The 18,774-nt window shown below is 53.8% G+C and overlaps 1 protein-coding gene across 1 annotated transcript in view; it reads left to right on the top strand.

Moving 5' to 3' along the window:
- The window catches only part of COL23A1 (collagen type XXIII alpha 1 chain), a 352,704-nt gene extending 336,938 nt beyond the window's left edge, over window positions 1-15,766 (top strand). The window contains exons 13-27 of the mRNA XM_060296702.1: window positions 395-439; window positions 1,874-1,951; window positions 4,000-4,053; window positions 4,681-4,725; window positions 5,594-5,683; window positions 6,990-7,052; window positions 7,353-7,409; window positions 7,673-7,699; window positions 8,620-8,682; window positions 8,767-8,820; window positions 9,012-9,038; window positions 11,577-11,630; window positions 11,923-12,009; window positions 13,946-13,984; window positions 15,122-15,766. Coding sequence (XP_060152685.1) covers window positions 395-439; window positions 1,874-1,951; window positions 4,000-4,053; window positions 4,681-4,725; window positions 5,594-5,683; window positions 6,990-7,052; window positions 7,353-7,409; window positions 7,673-7,699; window positions 8,620-8,682; window positions 8,767-8,820; window positions 9,012-9,038; window positions 11,577-11,630; window positions 11,923-12,009; window positions 13,946-13,984; window positions 15,122-15,151 — 813 coding nt within the window. The 3' untranslated portion in view covers window positions 15,152-15,766. The remainder of the gene's footprint in view (window positions 1-394; window positions 440-1,873; window positions 1,952-3,999; window positions 4,054-4,680; window positions 4,726-5,593; window positions 5,684-6,989; window positions 7,053-7,352; window positions 7,410-7,672; window positions 7,700-8,619; window positions 8,683-8,766; window positions 8,821-9,011; window positions 9,039-11,576; window positions 11,631-11,922; window positions 12,010-13,945; window positions 13,985-15,121) is intronic.
- The last annotated feature ends 3,008 nt before the right edge of the window (window positions 15,767-18,774 follow it).

Here is an 18,774-nt window from a genome sequence, read left to right as displayed (position 1 = left end):
ACAGTCCACTGCTCTGGTTCCCAAAGGCCCATCACGGGGGAGATGGGTTTCACCTCCAATTCGCCCTTTTAAGTTGGGAGTCCAGGAGGTCCCAGGCCCAGGGGTCTTGTTTGATTGGCAATCAGAAGCCCACCTGGGGGCGGGTAGCAGTGGGTCTGGGTGAGTGATGAGGCCTCCACTGTGTAGCCTTGGGCTTCTGGGCCTCAGTGGCCCATCTCTACACAACGAGGGGTCAGAGGAAGGTCTCACAGGCCCTCCCTCAGGGAGCCCCATTCCTGGGATGCCAGTCATGTCCACTCGGCCCTGTGTCCTTTGGGGAAGAGGGGACTAGAGTGGGCAGGGGAACTTTTGGCTTCAGCCCTGCACACCTGGCTGCAACCATGTGTCTCCACAGGGGGAGCCCGGCCAGCCAGGCGCCGATGGAGCCACAGGGCCGCGGGTAAGCCGTCTTCCCCCAGCCACACCAGTGGGATCCAGGGGCCTGATTCCTTCTGAAGCCCCCTGTCCCCCAGAGACCCCAGAAGAGCTGGCAGGAACTGGGAGTCTTTTTTTAATAATAATAATTCATTAGTGATTTTTTTTTTTTTTTTTTTTTTGCTTTTAGTCTCATAATACATGCTTTTGGTAAAATGTTCAACTATGGATGTGAAAATAAGAGTCCCGTCCTCTCCCCTCTTCTCCTCCTCCCCAGGAAAGTGTCTGCCCTCCCAGACTCTTTTCTTGGCGTTTTCAAACATAGACCTCGATTTGCGACATATGGCATTACCCTCCCCCTGTGGGGCCTTGCCTTTCCCCCAGCCCCACATCACCGTTCACCCCTGTCTCTGGAGCACAGCCACCGCAGCTGGTTCCAGATCTTTTGTGATGAGCCCCTATCAACACACTTTTAGAACTACATCCCAGCCCCTGTTATTGGCCCTGTGATTTTGGGCAATCACATCCCCATTATGCTCCCAGAGGCAGCCTTCCTCCTCCAAAACACAAGTCTAAGCCCACAGCCTGGTCGTGCAGGTGGCCAGGGAATTGGATTAAGCATTGAGTGTGGGAATTCAGTGTACACCTTACAGTTCCGTGAAGGCCATGACCGTGGAGGCAGCTGGCAAATGATGCCCTGGCCTGGGTCTCTCCATCCTGCGCAGATGGCCTCAGGCCTGACCAAAGTGCTCACAGACCCCGCTGCTCTCCTAGCAGAGAAGAGTCCAGTGGGGAGGTGAGGTTCAGATGAAAGGTGAGGTTCCAGCAGCAGTGCACATGCCTGTGAGGATGCGTGCCTGTGTGAACACATGCATGTGCAACACATACATGTGGACATGTGTGTAGGGGGGGGTGTGCTCAGAACCAGGAGCGAATGGGAGTGTCAGTGCCTGGTGTGTGCAGTCTCCACCTGAGGTTAAGAAACTGAGATACAAGGGCAGCATCCAGCCGGCATGTCTTTAATTGGCCCGCGCAGTGTTTTGGAGGGTTTGGGTGTTTTTGTTTGTTTGCCAACATTTAAAAATCTGAAGCACTTCACATCAAAATCAGACTCTCCATTTTCTCTCAAGAACGCAGGGATGGACCTCAGTGGGCTTCAGTTCCCACGTGAAGGCAAATCACAGCCACCCCCAGGCTAGGCGGAGGTGTGTTCCTCAGTTGGCCCCAGGCATCCCCCTTCCCTTGTGTCACCCCCTGCCTGGCCCCTGGATTGCTCAGTCAGGGTGCCAGTGCCTGAGAGAATGCAAGAAGACACCATGCTGGGGCCGCCCAGGGTACAGCTGAGAGCTGACCCACAGCTCACTGGCCTGTGTGCAGCCCTGGTTACTAGGTTCTCTGGGTAAGACAGAAATGACTACCATGCTTTTCCCTGAAATTCTTCCTCTTCTTTCTGCCTCAGGGTGCCCCAGGCCTCAAGGGTGAGCAAGGAGACACGGTGGTAATTGACTACGATGGCAGGATCTTGGATGCCCTTATGGTAGTGTTCCTGGTAGACCCTGATACACCCTTGCTGTTTGTTTTCTGAGGGAATATTCATTTACTTTGTGTATAAGTCCTGCACCTCTTTACACAAGGGACCAGTGGCAGCTTAACAAAAGGCTCCACATTCACCAGGTGCCTGATATGGAAGTCAACGCTGTGTGGAGACCCACACGATGCTGAGAGAGCTACTGTAAATGGGGCCCATGTGGCCCTGAGCTCCTCAGAGGCCAAGACAAAAAGGGAAGCTCACCCTTCAGAAGCAGGAGGCAGGGCCTCCCTGGGGCCTTCCTAGGGAACACAGGCTGGAGGGGGCTGGGTCTTCTAATGACCTCTGGGGGAGAAGAGTGTGGCAAGGCCTGTACTGGGAGGCTCAGGAGATGTATGGCCTCTGAGCCCTGCCCCAGTGCTGGGCAAACTTGGGACCCATCACTGGTAGAGTGAGGGGTTGGGTGCCAGCTGCTCACAGGTACCAGGGAGGGGAGCTAGGGTGGGGAAAGGTGGTCCTCAGAGACAAGACTGGGTGTCAGCACCTAATCCCACCTGAGCTTCAATTTCAGTTATCTCCTACAGGCCTCAGGGAAGCACAAGCTGATGGTAATGTGCCCACCCCAGGCCTGCATGGCGTGGTGTGGTGTGACGTGGCCCAAGGGCATGCATGTGCATGAGCCGCATGGAGAAGCCCTATGAGCTCAGAGAGGCGGGAAGTGGATTTTGGATGCCAGCCGGGGACAATGACTGGATTCAATGGGCAGTGGGCAGACACAGATGGGTGAAGGGAATGGTATGAAAGGTGGGGTTAGCTAGAGGCAGGGAGGCCACCAGGGAGGCATGTGCTGGGCCTGAACCTGGAGAAGGGTGGGTGGAATGGAGGAAGGTTGCAAGACCAGGGGCATCTCAATGGAGGAGCCAACAAGAAGGCACAGGTTGCAAGATATTGGAAGTGTTCATCAACAGATGAATGGATAAAGAAGATGTGTGTGTATATATATACACACACATACAATGGAATTCTACTCAGATATTTTAAAAAAATGAAATTTTGCCATTTGCAACAACATGGATGGACTTGGAGGGTATTATGCTAAGTGAAATAAGTTGGACAGAGAAAGACAAATACTATATGATATCACTTATATGTGGAATCTAAAAAATACAACAAACTAGTGAATATAACAAAAAATAAGACTCATACATATAGAGAACAAACTAGTGGTTACCAGTGGGGAGAAGGAAGTGGGGAGGGGTAATATAGGGGTAAGGGGTTAAGAAGTACAAACTATTATGTTTAAAATAAGCTACAAGGATATATTGTACAACACAGGGAACATAACCAATATTTTATAATAACTATAACTAGAGTATAACCTTTAAAAATTTGAATCACTATTTTGTACACCTATAACTTATATAATATTGTACATTAACTATACCTCAGTTGTTAAAAAGTGGGGGCAGGTTAGTGAGAGGAGGTGGAGGGAAGAGACCTGGAACTTGCTGGGCTGGGGGCTGGGCAGCTGCAGCCTTTGTGAAGGGGCATGAGTATGGCGGGTAATGGTGGGCGGCGGGCCTGTGGGAGACCTGGGTGGGGACAGGAATTTGGGAGTGAAGACACCATCTCCTCCCAGTGAAACCGAGGGATGCCCAGGACCAGCAGACAGCACCAGAGTTCACAGGAGAGGCAGAGAGCACGGTGCTAGGCCACTGGTGGGAATGTGATCTTTGGCTGGCCTTGAATGCCAGCAAGGGTTTTACACTTGTTTCTAGAGGCAATGGGGGAGCCATCGCAGGATCTTGAGCAGGAGTGTGTTGTGACAAAACCTATACTGAGGGCAGAGGGGTTCTGGGCCCTTCGTGGCAATTAGACACTGTGACGTCTTACCCGATACCTGGTGCGGTCTGCCTGGCCTCCCCCAAGACACAAGGCCTGACCTGACTAGGTGGGAAGGGGGCTATAAGGGTCACTGCTGCCTCCAGATGTAGGGGTGGGTGGGGAGTGATGGGGAGGCCCCACCTGAATACTGACCCCTTGACTTTCACACACAGGGTCCTCCTGGGCCACAGGGGCCCCCCGGGCCACCAGGGATCCCTGGAGCCAAGGTCAGTGCAGATGTAGCTATGTGGTCCCCCCAGGCCCCTGTCTCCAGGGCCCACCTCCCCTCTCCCCTCTGCCTCTGCTTCTCTCCCAGCACCCTGGCCTGGCTTCTGGGGCTCAGAGAAAGTGGCCCTGCTCCTTCCTAACCAAGCTGGGTGCCTTCTTCTTGCCCCTGGGTTCTCCCTGGGATCATTCACACGTGTAATCCATAAACGGCCCCTCATGACGTCACAAAGTCCTGTAGATTCCATAGGCATTCCTATGGCCTGCGTGCATCCTTTACACCTGCCCACTTGGCTCAGGAGAAGGAGCCCAAGACTTTGAAATCAGGCAGGGTCTGGTCTCTGCCATCATCCCTGGGCTGTGTGGCCTGGAGCCTCAGCTTCCAAATCTGTAACCTACCAACCTACTATAGCCACGGGCTGCACCTGCCCATAGGGGCTGAGGAAATGGAGGAGAGGGTGGTTGGTGCCTGGCACTGTGCTGGACACCCAGTGAGCATCTTCTTGAAGCTCCAACTGCAGGGACCCAACCCAGGGCTGGTGTGCTGGTCAGGGGAAGCAGCCTGGCCACAAATTCCTGCCAGGGGCTGTGGGACACCATAACCCCCCTTGCTGTCTATTCCCTTCCAGGGCGAACTCGGATTGCCTGGTGCTCCAGGAATCGACGGAGAGAAGGTCTCTGGGCCTTTTATTTCCTTGGTGATGCCGGTGCTTGGCGTCGGACTGTGTGTGTGTGTGTGTGTGTGCGCGCGCGCGCGCATGTGCGTGTGCGCAGAGTTGGAGAGAGGCAACAGAACAGAGTGGGCTCTGGAGCCTGTGTGCAAATCCTGGTTCTGCCCGTAGACCTCAGGCAAGCTACTCACTTTCTGGCAGCCTTAGTTCCTCACCCACAGGTGAAGATGGTATAACAGGGCTGCCATGAGGGTTAAATAACTGTGTATGGAACACACCTGAGAGCAGTGCCCGCATGTAATAGCAAAGAGTCTTCAAATGTTAGCTAAAAGTATCACTGTCGTTATTGATATTATTCCAAGTGTACATGTGTGTGTGTGATCCTACATAGACTCGACAGTGTCCATGAGAACCACTTAACATTCATGGGTGTGCTTTAGCACTGGGTCCCTCATGTGTGGCACACAGTGGACGTTACAAAATTGGTTGAATGAGGGAATACGGTGGCTGGAAGGGTGACTGAGGGATGGTTGGTTTTATGTGGGGCTCCCACCATTGGCTCCTGAGATATGAGCACAAGGTTGGCCCCAAACCCCATATGCGCCCCTTGGTAGCTGCCCAGTCCCAGTCCCACTTGCTCTACCCCCTCCACGCCCTGCGCCACCCTGCACCCCTGCTTGCAGTGAGGCACGCTAGGGGCTGCCCCTTCTCTGTCTCCGACCAGGCCCCTCTGCTCATTCATCACCTGGTCTGGAGGGGAGGACCCACAAGGAGGAGGTGGGGGTCTGGCTTGGCCTGGACTAAGCTCTGGGGACCTGCCAGCATTGGGGGGAGGGAAAGTGCCTACTGTACCTTGTTCTGTGGTTTTCAGGGTCCCAAAGGACAGAAAGGAGACCCAGGAGAAGCCGGGCCGATAGGACCCAAAGGGGAAGCAGGAGAGATGGGCCTGTCAGGCCTCCCGGTATGTGGCTGGGTGGGCCTCACCCTACTTGCCCCACGCAGGGGTCCCAAGGTGAATGCGTGTCCCCCACGGTGGCTGCCAGGGGCTGGGGCCCTACGGTCCTAGTCTCAGCCCAGCCCTGGCCCACCGAGCCTTTGAAGGGAAGCTCTGGGCTGCCCTAACTCTGAGCCCCCACTAACTCCTCTGTAGAAGGACCTACCACTTACCTCCCAAGGCCTCCTTAAGGTGAAATAAGGAGGCCTCGCCTAGTGTCCGGTGGTTAGACTGGGAGCTCTGACAGCCCACGTTTGCATTCTGCTCCATCTCTTACTGACTCTGGAACCCTGTGCAAGTGACCTAACCTCCCTGGGCCTCAGTTTCCTCAGCTCTAAAATGGGGGTGAATAAAAAGAAACGAAATTGAGTAATTTGTAGTGAGGTAGATGGACCTAGAGTCTGTCATACAGAGTGAAGTAAGTCAGAAAGAGAAAAACAAATACCATATACTAACACATATATATGGAATCTAAAAAAAAAAATGGTTATGAAGAACCTAGGGGCAGGACAGAAATAAAGACGCAGACGTAGAGAATGGACTTGAGGACATGGGGAGGGGAAGGGTAAGCTGGGACGAAGTGAGAGAGTGGCATGGACATATATACACTACCAAATGGAAAATCGATAGCTAGTGGGAAGCAGCCACATAGCACAGGGAGATCAGCTCCGTGCTTTGTGACCACCTAGAGGGGTGGGATAGAGAGGGTGGGAGGGAGACACAAGAGGGAGGAGATATGGGGATGTATGTATGTGTATAGCCGACTCATTTTGTTATAAAGCAGAAACTAACACACCATTGTAAAGCAATTATACTCCAATAAAGATGTTAAAAATTAATTAATTTAATTTAATTAAAATGGGGGTGATAATCTCCCACTCCTACAAGGGAACACATGGACAGGGCTGAGAATGATTGGCTAACATGTGATAAATACCTTCTGTCACCATCATTTTTAGCACTGCTCTTGTCATGCGTGGCTAGGTGCGAAGAGCTGCCACCACTACATACCCATTGTCCATCCATGAGGCTTACTCAGCTAGAGAGCTGGTGCCAGGATTTGAACTCCAGGTCTTTAATTCCAGAGCCCCTGGCTGCCCCCGCCCCACAGGAAACAAACCCACTGATTTAAGGAAAACTATTTTAAGCTGCAATGGCCAACTTATTGCTGCTGCCCAGAAGCCTTATGGGGGAAGGAAGGGGAGGTGCTGAGCCCCATGGATGGTGATTTTGGTGATGGACAGAAAAGGCTCAAGGCCATCCTATCCTGCAGGGTGCCGACGGCCCCAAGGGGGAGAAGGGAGATCCGGCATCTGACAACCTACAGGAGAGCCTGGTAAGGGGGCTGCTGATGATCTCTGCTGTGGGCTGGCTGGGGCCCTGAGCCTTGGGACACAAGGGCCACCTGGCCTGACCAAGCCCAGGGCAGTGAGGGAGGGGGAGGGGGAGCCTGAGGCCTGTCTTTGAACCCAAAGGCCAGCACTGGGCCTCCCACCAGGCAGAGCCCTCCTGGGGGCAGCAGGGAGCTCGGTGCCCATACCCAGGCAGTGCTCCTCCAATGTCCGATGAACTCAAGTGTGGGTGAGTGAGGGATGACGGGGCGATGGGTGACTAATCCACCTCTGACCCTTCCTAGGCCCAGATCATAGTGGAACCAGGGCCCCCAGGCCCCCCTGGTCCCCCAGGCCCCATGGTAAGAATGTTTGGCTTGAAGCAGCTGGGATACGAAGAGGGTGGTGGGCTCAGGCCCAGGGGAAGAGAGGATACCCCAGAGCGGGGGGGCACATCAGACAAGGAGGGCAGAGCCCAAGTCTGGGCTTGGGAGGCCACAGAGGTCAGGGCCACAGGGGCCAGTGAGTGGCCTGCAAGCCTATGTGGCCACTGCAACAGGGCCTGACCTGGAGGTCTGGACCCATCCTGATGGCCTTTCTGACCTGCTTTCCCCTCCTTCTCCAGGGCCTTCAGGGAATCCAGGGTCCCAAGGTGAGTCCTAAAGCATGGGTAGGAGCCCCTCCCACTTGCTGCTGGCTCACAGCCTGGACAGTTCCAAAACGTCTTGCTAGTAGGCAAAGCGAGGGCCCCATGCTCGGCCCTGGACCAGCCCTGCATCTTCCCAGGGCCTGGCCATTCGCAATCCCCTATAGAATAATCCCGCTGATGCCCCCCACCCAACACTTGGCCTCTCCATTCCTTGCCCCCTCCCCTAGTGCACATCTGTCTTTCAACTGCCCACACCTGGATATGAGGTCTTGGGTTTGGTGTATATTACATAAAGTCATGTCCTCTGCTCTTAAATTAAAGCTGTGAGTGTGGCCTGACCATGTGCCCTGTCCCAGAGAGGCCAGCTGGCCTCCCTGCATCTCCCTAGTTTACCCTGGGGGAGAGCACATCTCTGCTTCCCAAGCTCAGATGCTGAATGGGACCTCAGAATCATGGAATCCCAGAGCTGAGCAGGGCCGGGCATGTGGCCATACCAGATGTGCTGCTTCTGGTTCTGTTTTGTCCCGAGGCCTCCCCAGATCATGTTTAGAAGAAGCAGCTGCTGTCAGGGATGAGGTCCAAGACTGGGACTCAGAAATGCAGTTGCCACTCAGCCCTGCCACTCCCTGGCTGTACAACTGGGCCTGTCCCTGCCCCTCTCTGTCCCTCTGTTTCCTCATCTGTGAAATGGGTGTGACCATAACCACCTTCCATGATTACTGAAAAAGTCCACATGTGAGAAAAGGTAAAATGTGCACACCCACATTCTGATTATTTGCACAAGAAGGGAGCCAGGGCCAGGCCTGTCAGAGCTTGGAGTCTGTCCCTCTGCCCTCTACACCTCGGTTCCCGCACAGGCCCCAAGCTTTCCTGTCCTGCCATCTGTCTGGCCCCCTTAACTGGTGTCTCCCCTTTGCTTCCAGGGCTTGGACGGAGCAAAGGGAGAGAAGGGCATGTCGGGTGAGAGAGGATCCAGTGGCCTGCCTGTGAGTGTCATGAGCCTTGTTTGTCCTTAGAGGTGCTAATTTCTATAACTGTCATGCCTCTTGACCCATTCCTTTTCCACCCAGGGGCCAGCTGGCCCACCAGGCCTTATTGGGCTGCCAGGAACCAAAGGAGAGAAGGTAACATCCTTCCTTTAATGCCCCCCAACTATCGTGTCACTCAGTCCTGGGGGCTCAACCCCTGCACTTCACTGGTCCCTGGGGCCAGAATTCAGGTTCTGTGGACAATTCACAGGGCTGAACTTCCCAGCAGCTGTGTTCCCAGCACCTCCTTCTCAGCCCTCTCACATCTCCTCTTTGTCTATTCTCAGGGCCGACCCGGGGAGCCAGGACTAGATGTAAGTATTTCACCGTTCACTGTGACTGGGTCCCTCCCATGTGTAAGTTTTGCCCTCATGCTGCCCATACAGTAACTTGATCTGGTTAGCTTGGATGTATTCCCCTTCCCCATGGCTGGGACTACAACTGACTCGTTCTGCCCACGTCCCCATTGCTAAGTCCAACACACAGCCCAGAGTAGGCGCTTTGTTGATGGATGGATGGATGGATGGGTGGATGAAGGATGGGTGGATGGTGGGTAAATGAGTGATGGATATAAATAAATGATGGATGTAAATGAATGATGGATCATGGATCATGGATGTATGAATAGTAAGTGAATAGATGATGGATGGAGGATGGTGGAGGATGGATGGAGGATAGAGAATGGATGGATGATCCATTGGAGTAGGGAGGTGGGAATAGCAGTGAGGAGCCTGTTGCAATATCCTGGTGAAAGATGACGAGGCTTCAGCTAGTGCAGTACTGTGGGAAGGAGAGAAGGAGAAGTATTAACCCAGTGTTGATTGGATCAAGAGACAGAAAGCACAATTTAAACTGGTTTAAACTGACTCATACCTGAAAAATCCAGATGTATGACACATAGATCCAGGGCTCAAGTGTGTCAACATGACCCAACCTCTCATTCTCTCTTGTCTCTGCTTCCTCTGTGTAGTCATCATTCCAGTTTCCACATGGTGATGAGATGGAGCCAAGAGCTCCAGACCTGCATCCCCCTCGGTCCAAATCCTGGAGAAAGGCATTTGCCTCACTCTCTACTCTTTGAGAAAAAGTCTTATCAACTCTCCTTGGCCCCAGCTAGGTTAATGCTGAAATGTCACTTGCCATAAGAATGCAGTGCCCTGACTGGCCAGCCTGCTCACATGCTCCATCCTGGAGCTGGTGGTGGAGTTGGTGAATTGTGAGAAGGGAGGGTGGTTCCCAGGAAAATCAGGTAGCTATTGCAAGGGAAATGGTGACCAGATGCAGGCAGGGCTGCAAGGGCTCTGGCGTCCACCCTAGACTTTAAGGAGAAAATGTCACCATGGAAAGCACCTGCAGACAAGGAAGAGGAAGAACTCTAGACTGACTTTCTGACTGGGAGGGCCACGTTACATCGATGAGGAGGGTCAGGAGAAGACACTGATGAATCCAGCTCAGGCTGTGGACCCAGGGACGTAGTGGGGGTGGAGCAAAAGGGACTCCGTGGTCACAGCTGCTCTCTGGGAGGCCTGGAGCTCAGAGTGGCATCTTAAAGCCACACCTACCTGCTCTACCTGGCAAACTCCTGGCACCCACTCCACCAGGTCCTGCTGAAATGGGGAGCCTGCTCGGAAGCCTTACCTGACCTCACACCTGGACAGAAGAGCCCCTCTCCCTGGGACCCCATGGTATCTGGTTCAGACCTCTGTCACTGACCATTGATCATCATCTTCTGCACCCCACTGCCTGCCATGTTAGACTGTGTACCTTTGTACCTGCAGGGTTTTAATTTATGGGGGTGACTTAGTGATGACACAGAGTGGCCTAATGCCTTTGACAGAAGAACTTATAGCTTACATTTCCCAGGGAAATGGCATGTCCCACATGGGGCCACATGGAGACACAGCAGTTTTCGTTGGCAGGCAGTAAGGAGTGAGGAAAAAGCCTAGGCCAGGGCTTTTATTGGTGTTTCTATGGGAAAAGCAAGGCAGAGCAGAGTAAACAGTTTAGGACTAGCTAGTTTAAATAATCCTGGCAGGCTTTGGGCTATATAGTCTCTTGTTGCCTGCTACCTGGTCCTGGCATGATTTGGGCCAGGGGAAATATTGACTTGGTGTGTGAGTTAGATAGAGTGGGTAGTTGGGGGATTGGTTGGTTTGCATCTGAAAGGCATGCTCCCAGCCTAGCCCTTTGCTATATGTAAGAGTTGACTACCCCTGGGAGAGGCAGCCTCTCCCTAGCCAGCAAGATTTTGAGGATATCAATGTATCATATTTCTAAAAACAATGTAATAAATATAAGAGGGAACATATCAAATCTGATTTTCTGCCCTCAGCATTCGGCCCAAAGCCCAGTTCCTAGTTGATGCTTAGAAATGTTGGTTGGGTAGATGAACAGATGGACAAATGGATGGATGGGTGGGTGGGCATATGAGTTTGAGCCAAAGGTAGAGAACAGAGGGCACCATTACTTGGTCTGCTGAAGATGGTGATAAAAACTTACATGGGTTTCCTGTGTCTCTGTCCCCAGCCAAGCCTGGGCCAATGCATGCTGCATCTGACTTGACATAAGAGAAAGCCCCTTGCTAGCGGTTCTGCCTGAGGGCTTCCATCCAGAAACAACAACAGTGTTCTACTTTGGAGGAAGCAGTGCTGGTGTCCTGAATGCATGTTTTCTCTAAGTCATCCTGGTACCCAGCATCTGTGTCACCTAGGAGCTGGGGCTGGTCCAGCTTGTACCACGAATATGCGTGGAGGGAAGGGGCAAAGGTGGATCGGAGAGGAGCAGAGATGAACAGATAAGCAGAACAGACCTCAAATTTCATCATCAGGTTTAACCTTTAATCCTTTTGTCAGGGTTTCCCTGGACCTCGAGGAGAGAAAGGCGACCGGAGCGAGCGTGGAGAGAAGGTGAGGGAGGTGGAGAGAAAGTGAGGGGCAGCTGGAGAGAAGGTGAGGGCAGGAGGAAAGAAGGAGGGAGGCAAGTGAAGAGAAGGAGAGAGCAGGCAGAAAAGAAAGGAGGTGGGAGACAGGAAGCAAGCAGAGAGAAGGCGAGGTGGGCGGGAGGAGGTAGGGCCAAAAGGCTGGGATGCGGGCAGCAGGGCAGGGGTGGCTGCCGGCCCCAGGCCCATCTCTCTGAAGGGCATTGGGGGTGCCCTGGGCCTGGCAGCCACCGCCACACCCCATCTCCCTTCTTGCACAGGGGGAGCGCGGTGTCCCCGGTCGGAAAGGAATGAAAGGCCAGAAGGGCGAGCCGGGACCCCCAGGCCTGGACCAGCCATGTCCAGTGGTACGTGTTGGCGAGACGTGGGAGCCCCAACCCAGGTCTTTGCTGACTCCTGCCAGGGTGGGGCCATGTCTTCCCTGTACTCAGAACTCAGCTGCAAGTCCCAGGGGCCCCATGGGTCCCACCCTGGGGGGACCACACTGCAGGGCCACCCCTGCTGTCTCTGCTGTCATGGTGGCTCCTCTTGCTCTGGTCCTGACCCCTCCATGGGCAAGGCTGAGGACCCACCCTGTCTATAGAGAGGGAGGCCTGGTCAGGGACAGAGCTTCCTTGGACCTAAAGGGGGATGGGACCACCCTCACCTCTCTGGGAGTTTCTCCCATCCCAGAGGAGGCTTTTGCTGGTCTGGGTAGCCCCACACTCATCCCCTGCATCCCCTCCACATTCCCCAAAGCCCCATCTGTGAAGGGAACTTCACAGCCTTTCTCCTCTCCTGCTTCTTTACAACAGCCTCTCATGGCCCACCAGACTCAGTACCTGAAATAACCAAAGTTTGGTTCTCTTTTTCTAGAAGGCAGGGAGGGTTTACTTGTCAAACTCTTCCAGTGGAGCTCAGAAAAGACAGGAAAAACAAAACAGCTGAGTTCTCATACTAAAACTCACCAGATACTCACATCTGGCCTTCCCCGCCAGGGACACGGAGCCATGTGGTGTACCCCTTCCAAAGGGGGGTCAGGAGCAGGGACCCCCGAAGCCCAGTCCTCTGACCTCTAGTGGGTCATTTGGCCCTCTGTTCCTCAATCTCCTCATCCATGCAATGGAGGTGCTAATCCCTAGCTCCAGATGGCTTTGAGGAGGCAATGGGAAAAACAGAAAGAGCAGAGCAGGAGGCAAGCACACACTGAAAGGTCCAGCGACAGCAGGGGAACAGGGTGGCCCAGCCCCGCAGCCTCGGGCCCTGGGCCAAGACTTCCCTCCAAGTCATTAAGCCTTTGTCTTTGAAACAGGAGAATCTTAAATGCGGAGGCAGGCGAGGGGCGCCAGGCTCCAGGGGCCTGGAGAGGGGCAGCAGACCCTGCCCTGCGGTACGCGGCCTGGCCTGCTGTGTGCTGTGCGCCATGCTGTGCTGGGCATTCTGAGCTGCCTGTGCCCGCTGCTCTGCCCTGCCTTCCTCCATTCTGCCTGCCTTTCCATTCTTCCCCCTCCTCCCCACTTCCCTTTGAGTCCCAGCCTCTGCCCCTGGTGGATGCATGGCAGTGCCGGGGGTGTGCTCCCACGTGCCTGAGGTCTGCCTGTGTGCTTTGGAACGGAGTGAAGTGTGGTCCACTACAGCATCCACCAGGGACACTAGGCTGACTGACGGGTCAGCCTTTGTCCGTCTCCATCTCCCCACCTCTGGACCACCTGAAGGAACCCGCCCCCCTGCTTGTGTCTGGTGCCTCCAGACGATCCCCACCCCAACCCCACACACACACCTCCCCACCCCGGCCCAGTGTCCACCCTGACCTCAACCTCCCCTGTCTGCCACTCAGATCCAGACACAGGCACCAGGACAGGCCAAAAGGGAATCCCATTTCCTAAACTGTCCTTCAAATACTCTTGGACACATGACTGAGAGCTCTCAGGCCCCCGGTGTGAGCTGTTAGAGCCACTGTCACAGCTGCCAGACAGAAAGCCATGCAGCCCCTCGCAAGGACCAGGGCCAGGCCCTACTCCTGGCCTGTGGATGTCTGGCATGATGCCCTGTACTCCATGGTGTCCTGGTTCTGCCTACAGCACATATGTCCCAGCAAAGCCCATGGGGGCACACTTGGAATACGCACAGAGAGGGGCTGCCATGTCCCATGACCTGACTACCCAGGTGGACAGGGCGGGCATTCGGGCCCTGCCTCAGTGGGGTCCGGTGGCCTGAGGTGGCAGCTCCCTACACCTGGGGCAGGAGTGTGTAGGGCCCTGACCAGCCCCCCATCCTTGTCATTGAAACCTTCTTCCTTTCCAGGGCCCTGATGGGCTGCCCGTGCCTGGCTGCTGGCATAAGGTACTTTGCAGGGAAGAGTCTCCAGGGCAGGCTGGGAGGAGTGGGGGGCCCAGGGGGCCTCAGGGCTGGGTGCCTGCTGCTCCCCACACAGTGACTGAACAGCCAGGTCTCCCCTAGATGACCCTAGATTTGACTCTCCCATCACGTGGCCCAAGGCCCAGGGCTGTGATCCTAGGTGGTTGTGCACAGACCACCCTCTTGGTCATAAAGGGCTCACTCAACGCCTGGCCCGGCCAGTGCAAAGCCATCAGCACCCCCTGGGACTTTGTCCATACCGCCCCCCTGAGAGGGGGTGGAATCCAGGAGATTGGGGTGAGAGGATTGGGGGCATGCAGACCAGGGGCAGGGCCTCTGGGGCTTCCCGGTCCCCTCCTCACCTTCAGTCTTTCCCTCCTTTTCCAGTGACCCCAAGCACGCATCTCACAACCTGTACAGATCCGTGTGGACATTTTTAATTTTTGTAAAAACAAAACAGTAATATATTGATCTTTTTTCACGGGATGCACCACCATACCTGTGGCCTTTTGACATTTGAGAGTGTGCCCAGCCCAGCCCCAGAATGATCAGCACGTGAAGCTGCCAGGAAAGTGGACAGGCCCATTGGGGGCAATGTGTACTTGAGGGGCACCCTCAGGACTTGGCTTTCCCGGGAAGGAGATGAAGGTGAAAGTGCCTGGCTCAGGAGAGGCTGCAAAGATGTCAGGTTGGGCCTTCAGTCACCTGATTAGCAGAGACTCTGGCTGTCCCGCTGCCCTGCAAGAGCCTGCCCTCTGAAGCTCTGGAGCCCAGGATCCACACCATCCAAAAAGGCTCAGGGCATGAATGGCAAATGCAGCTGCTCCTGGCCTCTCTGGCCTCTGCACTCAGCCACAGCCAGCTGACAGGACTCCCACCCACCACTTGTAGCTGGACACGGGGAGCTGTGGGAAGCACCCTAAGGGGTTGAGCCCCCGCCAAGTTCCGTAGGCCTCAGGAACCAGCCTGCCTTCCGTGAGAACAAGTGTCCTCTGGCCGGGAGTGGAGGCCAAGCACTGTGATAACTACCACATGGACCCAGCAGCAGGGAGCCCTATGATCCCGAAATGTGGAGGTCCCAGGCTGGAATGTCTGTTGTTCTTGTCTCTCCACCACCCACAGCAGGGACCTGATGGGACTTTGCCAGCCTGAGGAGATGGACCCCAAGCTCAGAGTTGGCGTCTCACCGACCCCAAGGCTTCCACCCAGGGGAACTCTGGTCAGCCTGCCAAAAATGAGTCCTCCGAGTGAGCTATGCAAATGAAGAGAGCCTCGGGGCTGCTTCCAGGCCTGCCTAAGTAGGGCACCTATGCCCTGAGCCAGTGATGCTCTGAGAAGAGGCTTCCCCACCTCTGACAAGGGTTCCCGGCCACCAGCTCCAGCCCAACCACTTGCCTACCCCCTCTGTGTAGATGGAAATTGTTGCGTGAAATAAACAACAAATGTGTGTCTTGGATATGCCTGTCCTTGCAGACTGCCCCTAGCACCATACCTAGGTGAGGTTTCAGCCTGGCTTTTGCTGGGTGGGGAGGGATAAGGGAACTCTCCTTGGGCCAGAGCCACCCCAGAAACCAGAGGAAGTAGTTCACAGCAAAGATGGGGTTTAGAGTTAGGAAGACACAGACTCAAGGCCTAGCCCTGCTACATACCAGCTGAGCCTTCTGTGCAGTCACCCATGTCAGTGAGCCCCTGTGTTTCCTCTGAACTCATGACCCATGACTGCTGCATAACAAATCACCCTAAAATTTGTTGCCTTAAAACAATGATCCTTGGAACGTAGAAAAACGGTACAGATGAACCAGTTTGCAGGGCAGAAATAGAGACACAGCTGTAGAGAACAAACGTATGGACGCCAAGGGGGGAAAGTCGGGGGAGGATGAATTGGGAGATTGGGATTGACATGTATACCCTAATATGTATAAAATGGATAACTAATAAGAACCTGCTGTATAAAAAAATAAATTAAAAAATTTAAAAAGACAAACAAACAAAAAAACAGTGATCCTTGGGAATTCCCTGGCAGTCCAGTCATTAGGACTCGGCACTTTCACTGCAGGGGCCCAGGTTCAATCCCTGGTCAGGGAATTAAGATCCCATAAGTCACGCGGCATGGCCAAGCAAACGAAACAATGATCCTTTCTGTTTCTCTCTTACAGTTCTGGGGGTAATGGGCTCAGTTGGGCGGTTGTCACTCAAGCTTTCCCACACCTGGCAGTTGATGTTGTCTGTCCTCTGGGACCTCAGATGGCCAGAACACCTCTCTGTGTGGTCTGGGCTTCCTCAGAAGGAAGCTAGTGGATTCACAGGGTGAATGTCACAGGTGGACCAGGTGGAAGCTGTGTCACCTTTTACAGCCAAGCCTCAGAAGTCATATGGTGTTACTTCCTGCCAGAATCAGAGGTTCACCCTAATTTAAGGGAAAATTTTCGACATCATATTTTAAGCAGAAAATGGAATAGGAGATGGACAGCCATCTTAGAAAATTCAACCTGCCACGTCATCTGTACAATGGGACAGCAGTGCTTACCATGCTGACTGTGGTTTAGTGAGAATACACGAAGAACCTAGGACAGGTCAAGCACTCGAAAACGACCATGGTTGTAAGTTCCCTCTCTCCTCCTGACCCCAAGCCCAAGCAAGGGCCACAGGGGTGTAGACTAGAAGGGGCCTGCAGTGATGGTGTCTCAGCCTTCTCCCTCCAAGAACTGAGGCCTAAGGAGGCCACAGTATGGGTAGTCCCCCCAGACACTGCTACGTGGCCTCCTCACTAACAAAACAGGCCCAGCCACCCACTGGCTAAGGAGAAAGAATAGGTCAAGTCTCCACCTCTGTTTCCCTCAGTTGCTGGCAATAAATGGCAGGCCATGCTGCTCAGCCAGTCACGTGGGTCACCAGAGAAGTCAGTAGTATGAAAAGGAACAGAAACACAGAGGGGCTGTGATGACTGATGGAGACCAGTGGACATCCAGGTGTCCTTTGGAGCTCCAGCATCACCGCACAAATCTACTGCACTGTGCAATTTGTAATTTGCTCCTTCCTCCACCCAGGTAACTCACTGGATCCCCTCACCATCCCTGTAAAGGGCCTATGTGGTTGGTGTCACTATTTCCATCTTACATATGGGGAAAGTGAGGCTCCAAGGGGTTAGTCCCCTGTTCAAGGATGCATGGTAGCAGGCTTGGGACAGAACCTAGGCTCTTGGATGTCCTCCAATTTATCTTTCCCAAATTGCTTGGCAAAGCATGGAGTCTGTGGGTAGCACCATGATGCTGGGTGACTGGCGAGCACAACCTCAGGAGGATAGAAGCCACGTGTTCCCCCTTCCCCAGATACCCAAGGGGGTCCCTTTCCTGCTCCTTTGGGCAGGACAGGGCCATTCATGGCCCATTGCTGCCCCCTTGTGGCCTCATGCTGTGTATTCTCAGGTCTGCAAACTTCAAAATTTAGTCTGCAGAGTCCTCCAAGAGCTTGGGGTGGGGGCAAGAGACTATAGAAGAGTGACTTGCTAAGGTCCCAGCTGAGACACAGGGGAGCACCCTGCCTCACAGCTGAGCCTTAAGGACTGAGGGCCTCACGTCCCCCTGCCAAGAAGGGCAGCTATGCCTCAAACTACCCCTTTCAAAAGCAAAGAAAGCACATTTATGGAGCCCCACTGTGTGCCATGGCATCTAAACTAATCACAAGGATGACTGTTCCCCTTTTGCAGATGAAGCTGAGGCCAGAGAGGAGTGAGGTTACGCAGGTCTCCTTTCTCCCAATCCCTAGGATGCTACTAGAAATTCATGGAATGCTTTTGATTGCCACAATGATTGGGGGACACTCCTGGCATTAGTGAGTAGGGCCAGGGACATCAAACATCTTAAATGCATGGGACGGTCCTGCCCAATGATGAACCATCTCACTGAGAATGCCAATGCTGCCTGCATTGAGAAACGACGTGCCCTGGCTTCAAATCTTGACTCAGCCACTTCCTCTCTTCCCCTGCCCTCTTGGCCTCCGATGGTACCTCAAAGGTCGGGCATGAGATAATGGACAGAGGAGTGCTTAGCACAGAGCCAGAGGAAAGAAAGACTGGGCTTCTCTGAGCAGGAAGAAGGGGAAGCTTCCTGGTGTTGTCCTGCCCCTATTGTAGATACTCTTGGCCCAGTAAATGGCCCAGCCTGGTCTGACCTCCAACCTCCTGACTCTGGACATCCCGGGAGTGGGTGAGATATGAGCTGGGCCTGACTGCGGCCTTCTTACCCTCTACCCTAAAGCAGGAAAAGTTCTTGAGCCAACCTGACTTTTCTGAGCTGCCTGTGCCACAAGACAGGCTTGTGTTTGGGCTCAAGACAGGGCCAAAGATGGGCCCCACAGAGAGCTCTCAGACTCCCTCTTACACACACACACACACACACACACACACACACACACACACAAAAGCATGCACATTACATTAAAAGCTGGAACTGCAGGATGTACAGACACCTATTGGTCTCCCTACCAAAGAGGAGGAGCAGATCCACTGAGAAAACTAGTGACCTCCCACTCACATTTCACATGCAGGGAGCGGGGCTTGACCCTCAGAAAAAATGTGCAGGCCACAAGCAACCTCTCTTGGTTAATTTGGGAGGAATTTTTTTCATGAATCAAGGTTCAATTCAGCTTTACAATTAAAAGAAAGAAACTTCATTCAGTGTGCAATAAAGAAAAAGTTCTGGAGATGGATGGTGGTAATGGGTGCACGTGAGTGTACTTAATGCCACTGAACTTGTACACTTAAAAATGTTAAAATG

The sequence above is a fragment of the Globicephala melas genome, chromosome 3 (assembly GCF_963455315.2).
Source record: "Globicephala melas chromosome 3, mGloMel1.2, whole genome shotgun sequence".
NCBI lineage: Eukaryota > Metazoa > Chordata > Mammalia > Artiodactyla > Delphinidae > Globicephala > Globicephala melas.
This window is presented reverse-complemented; position numbering and strand designations above follow the sequence as displayed.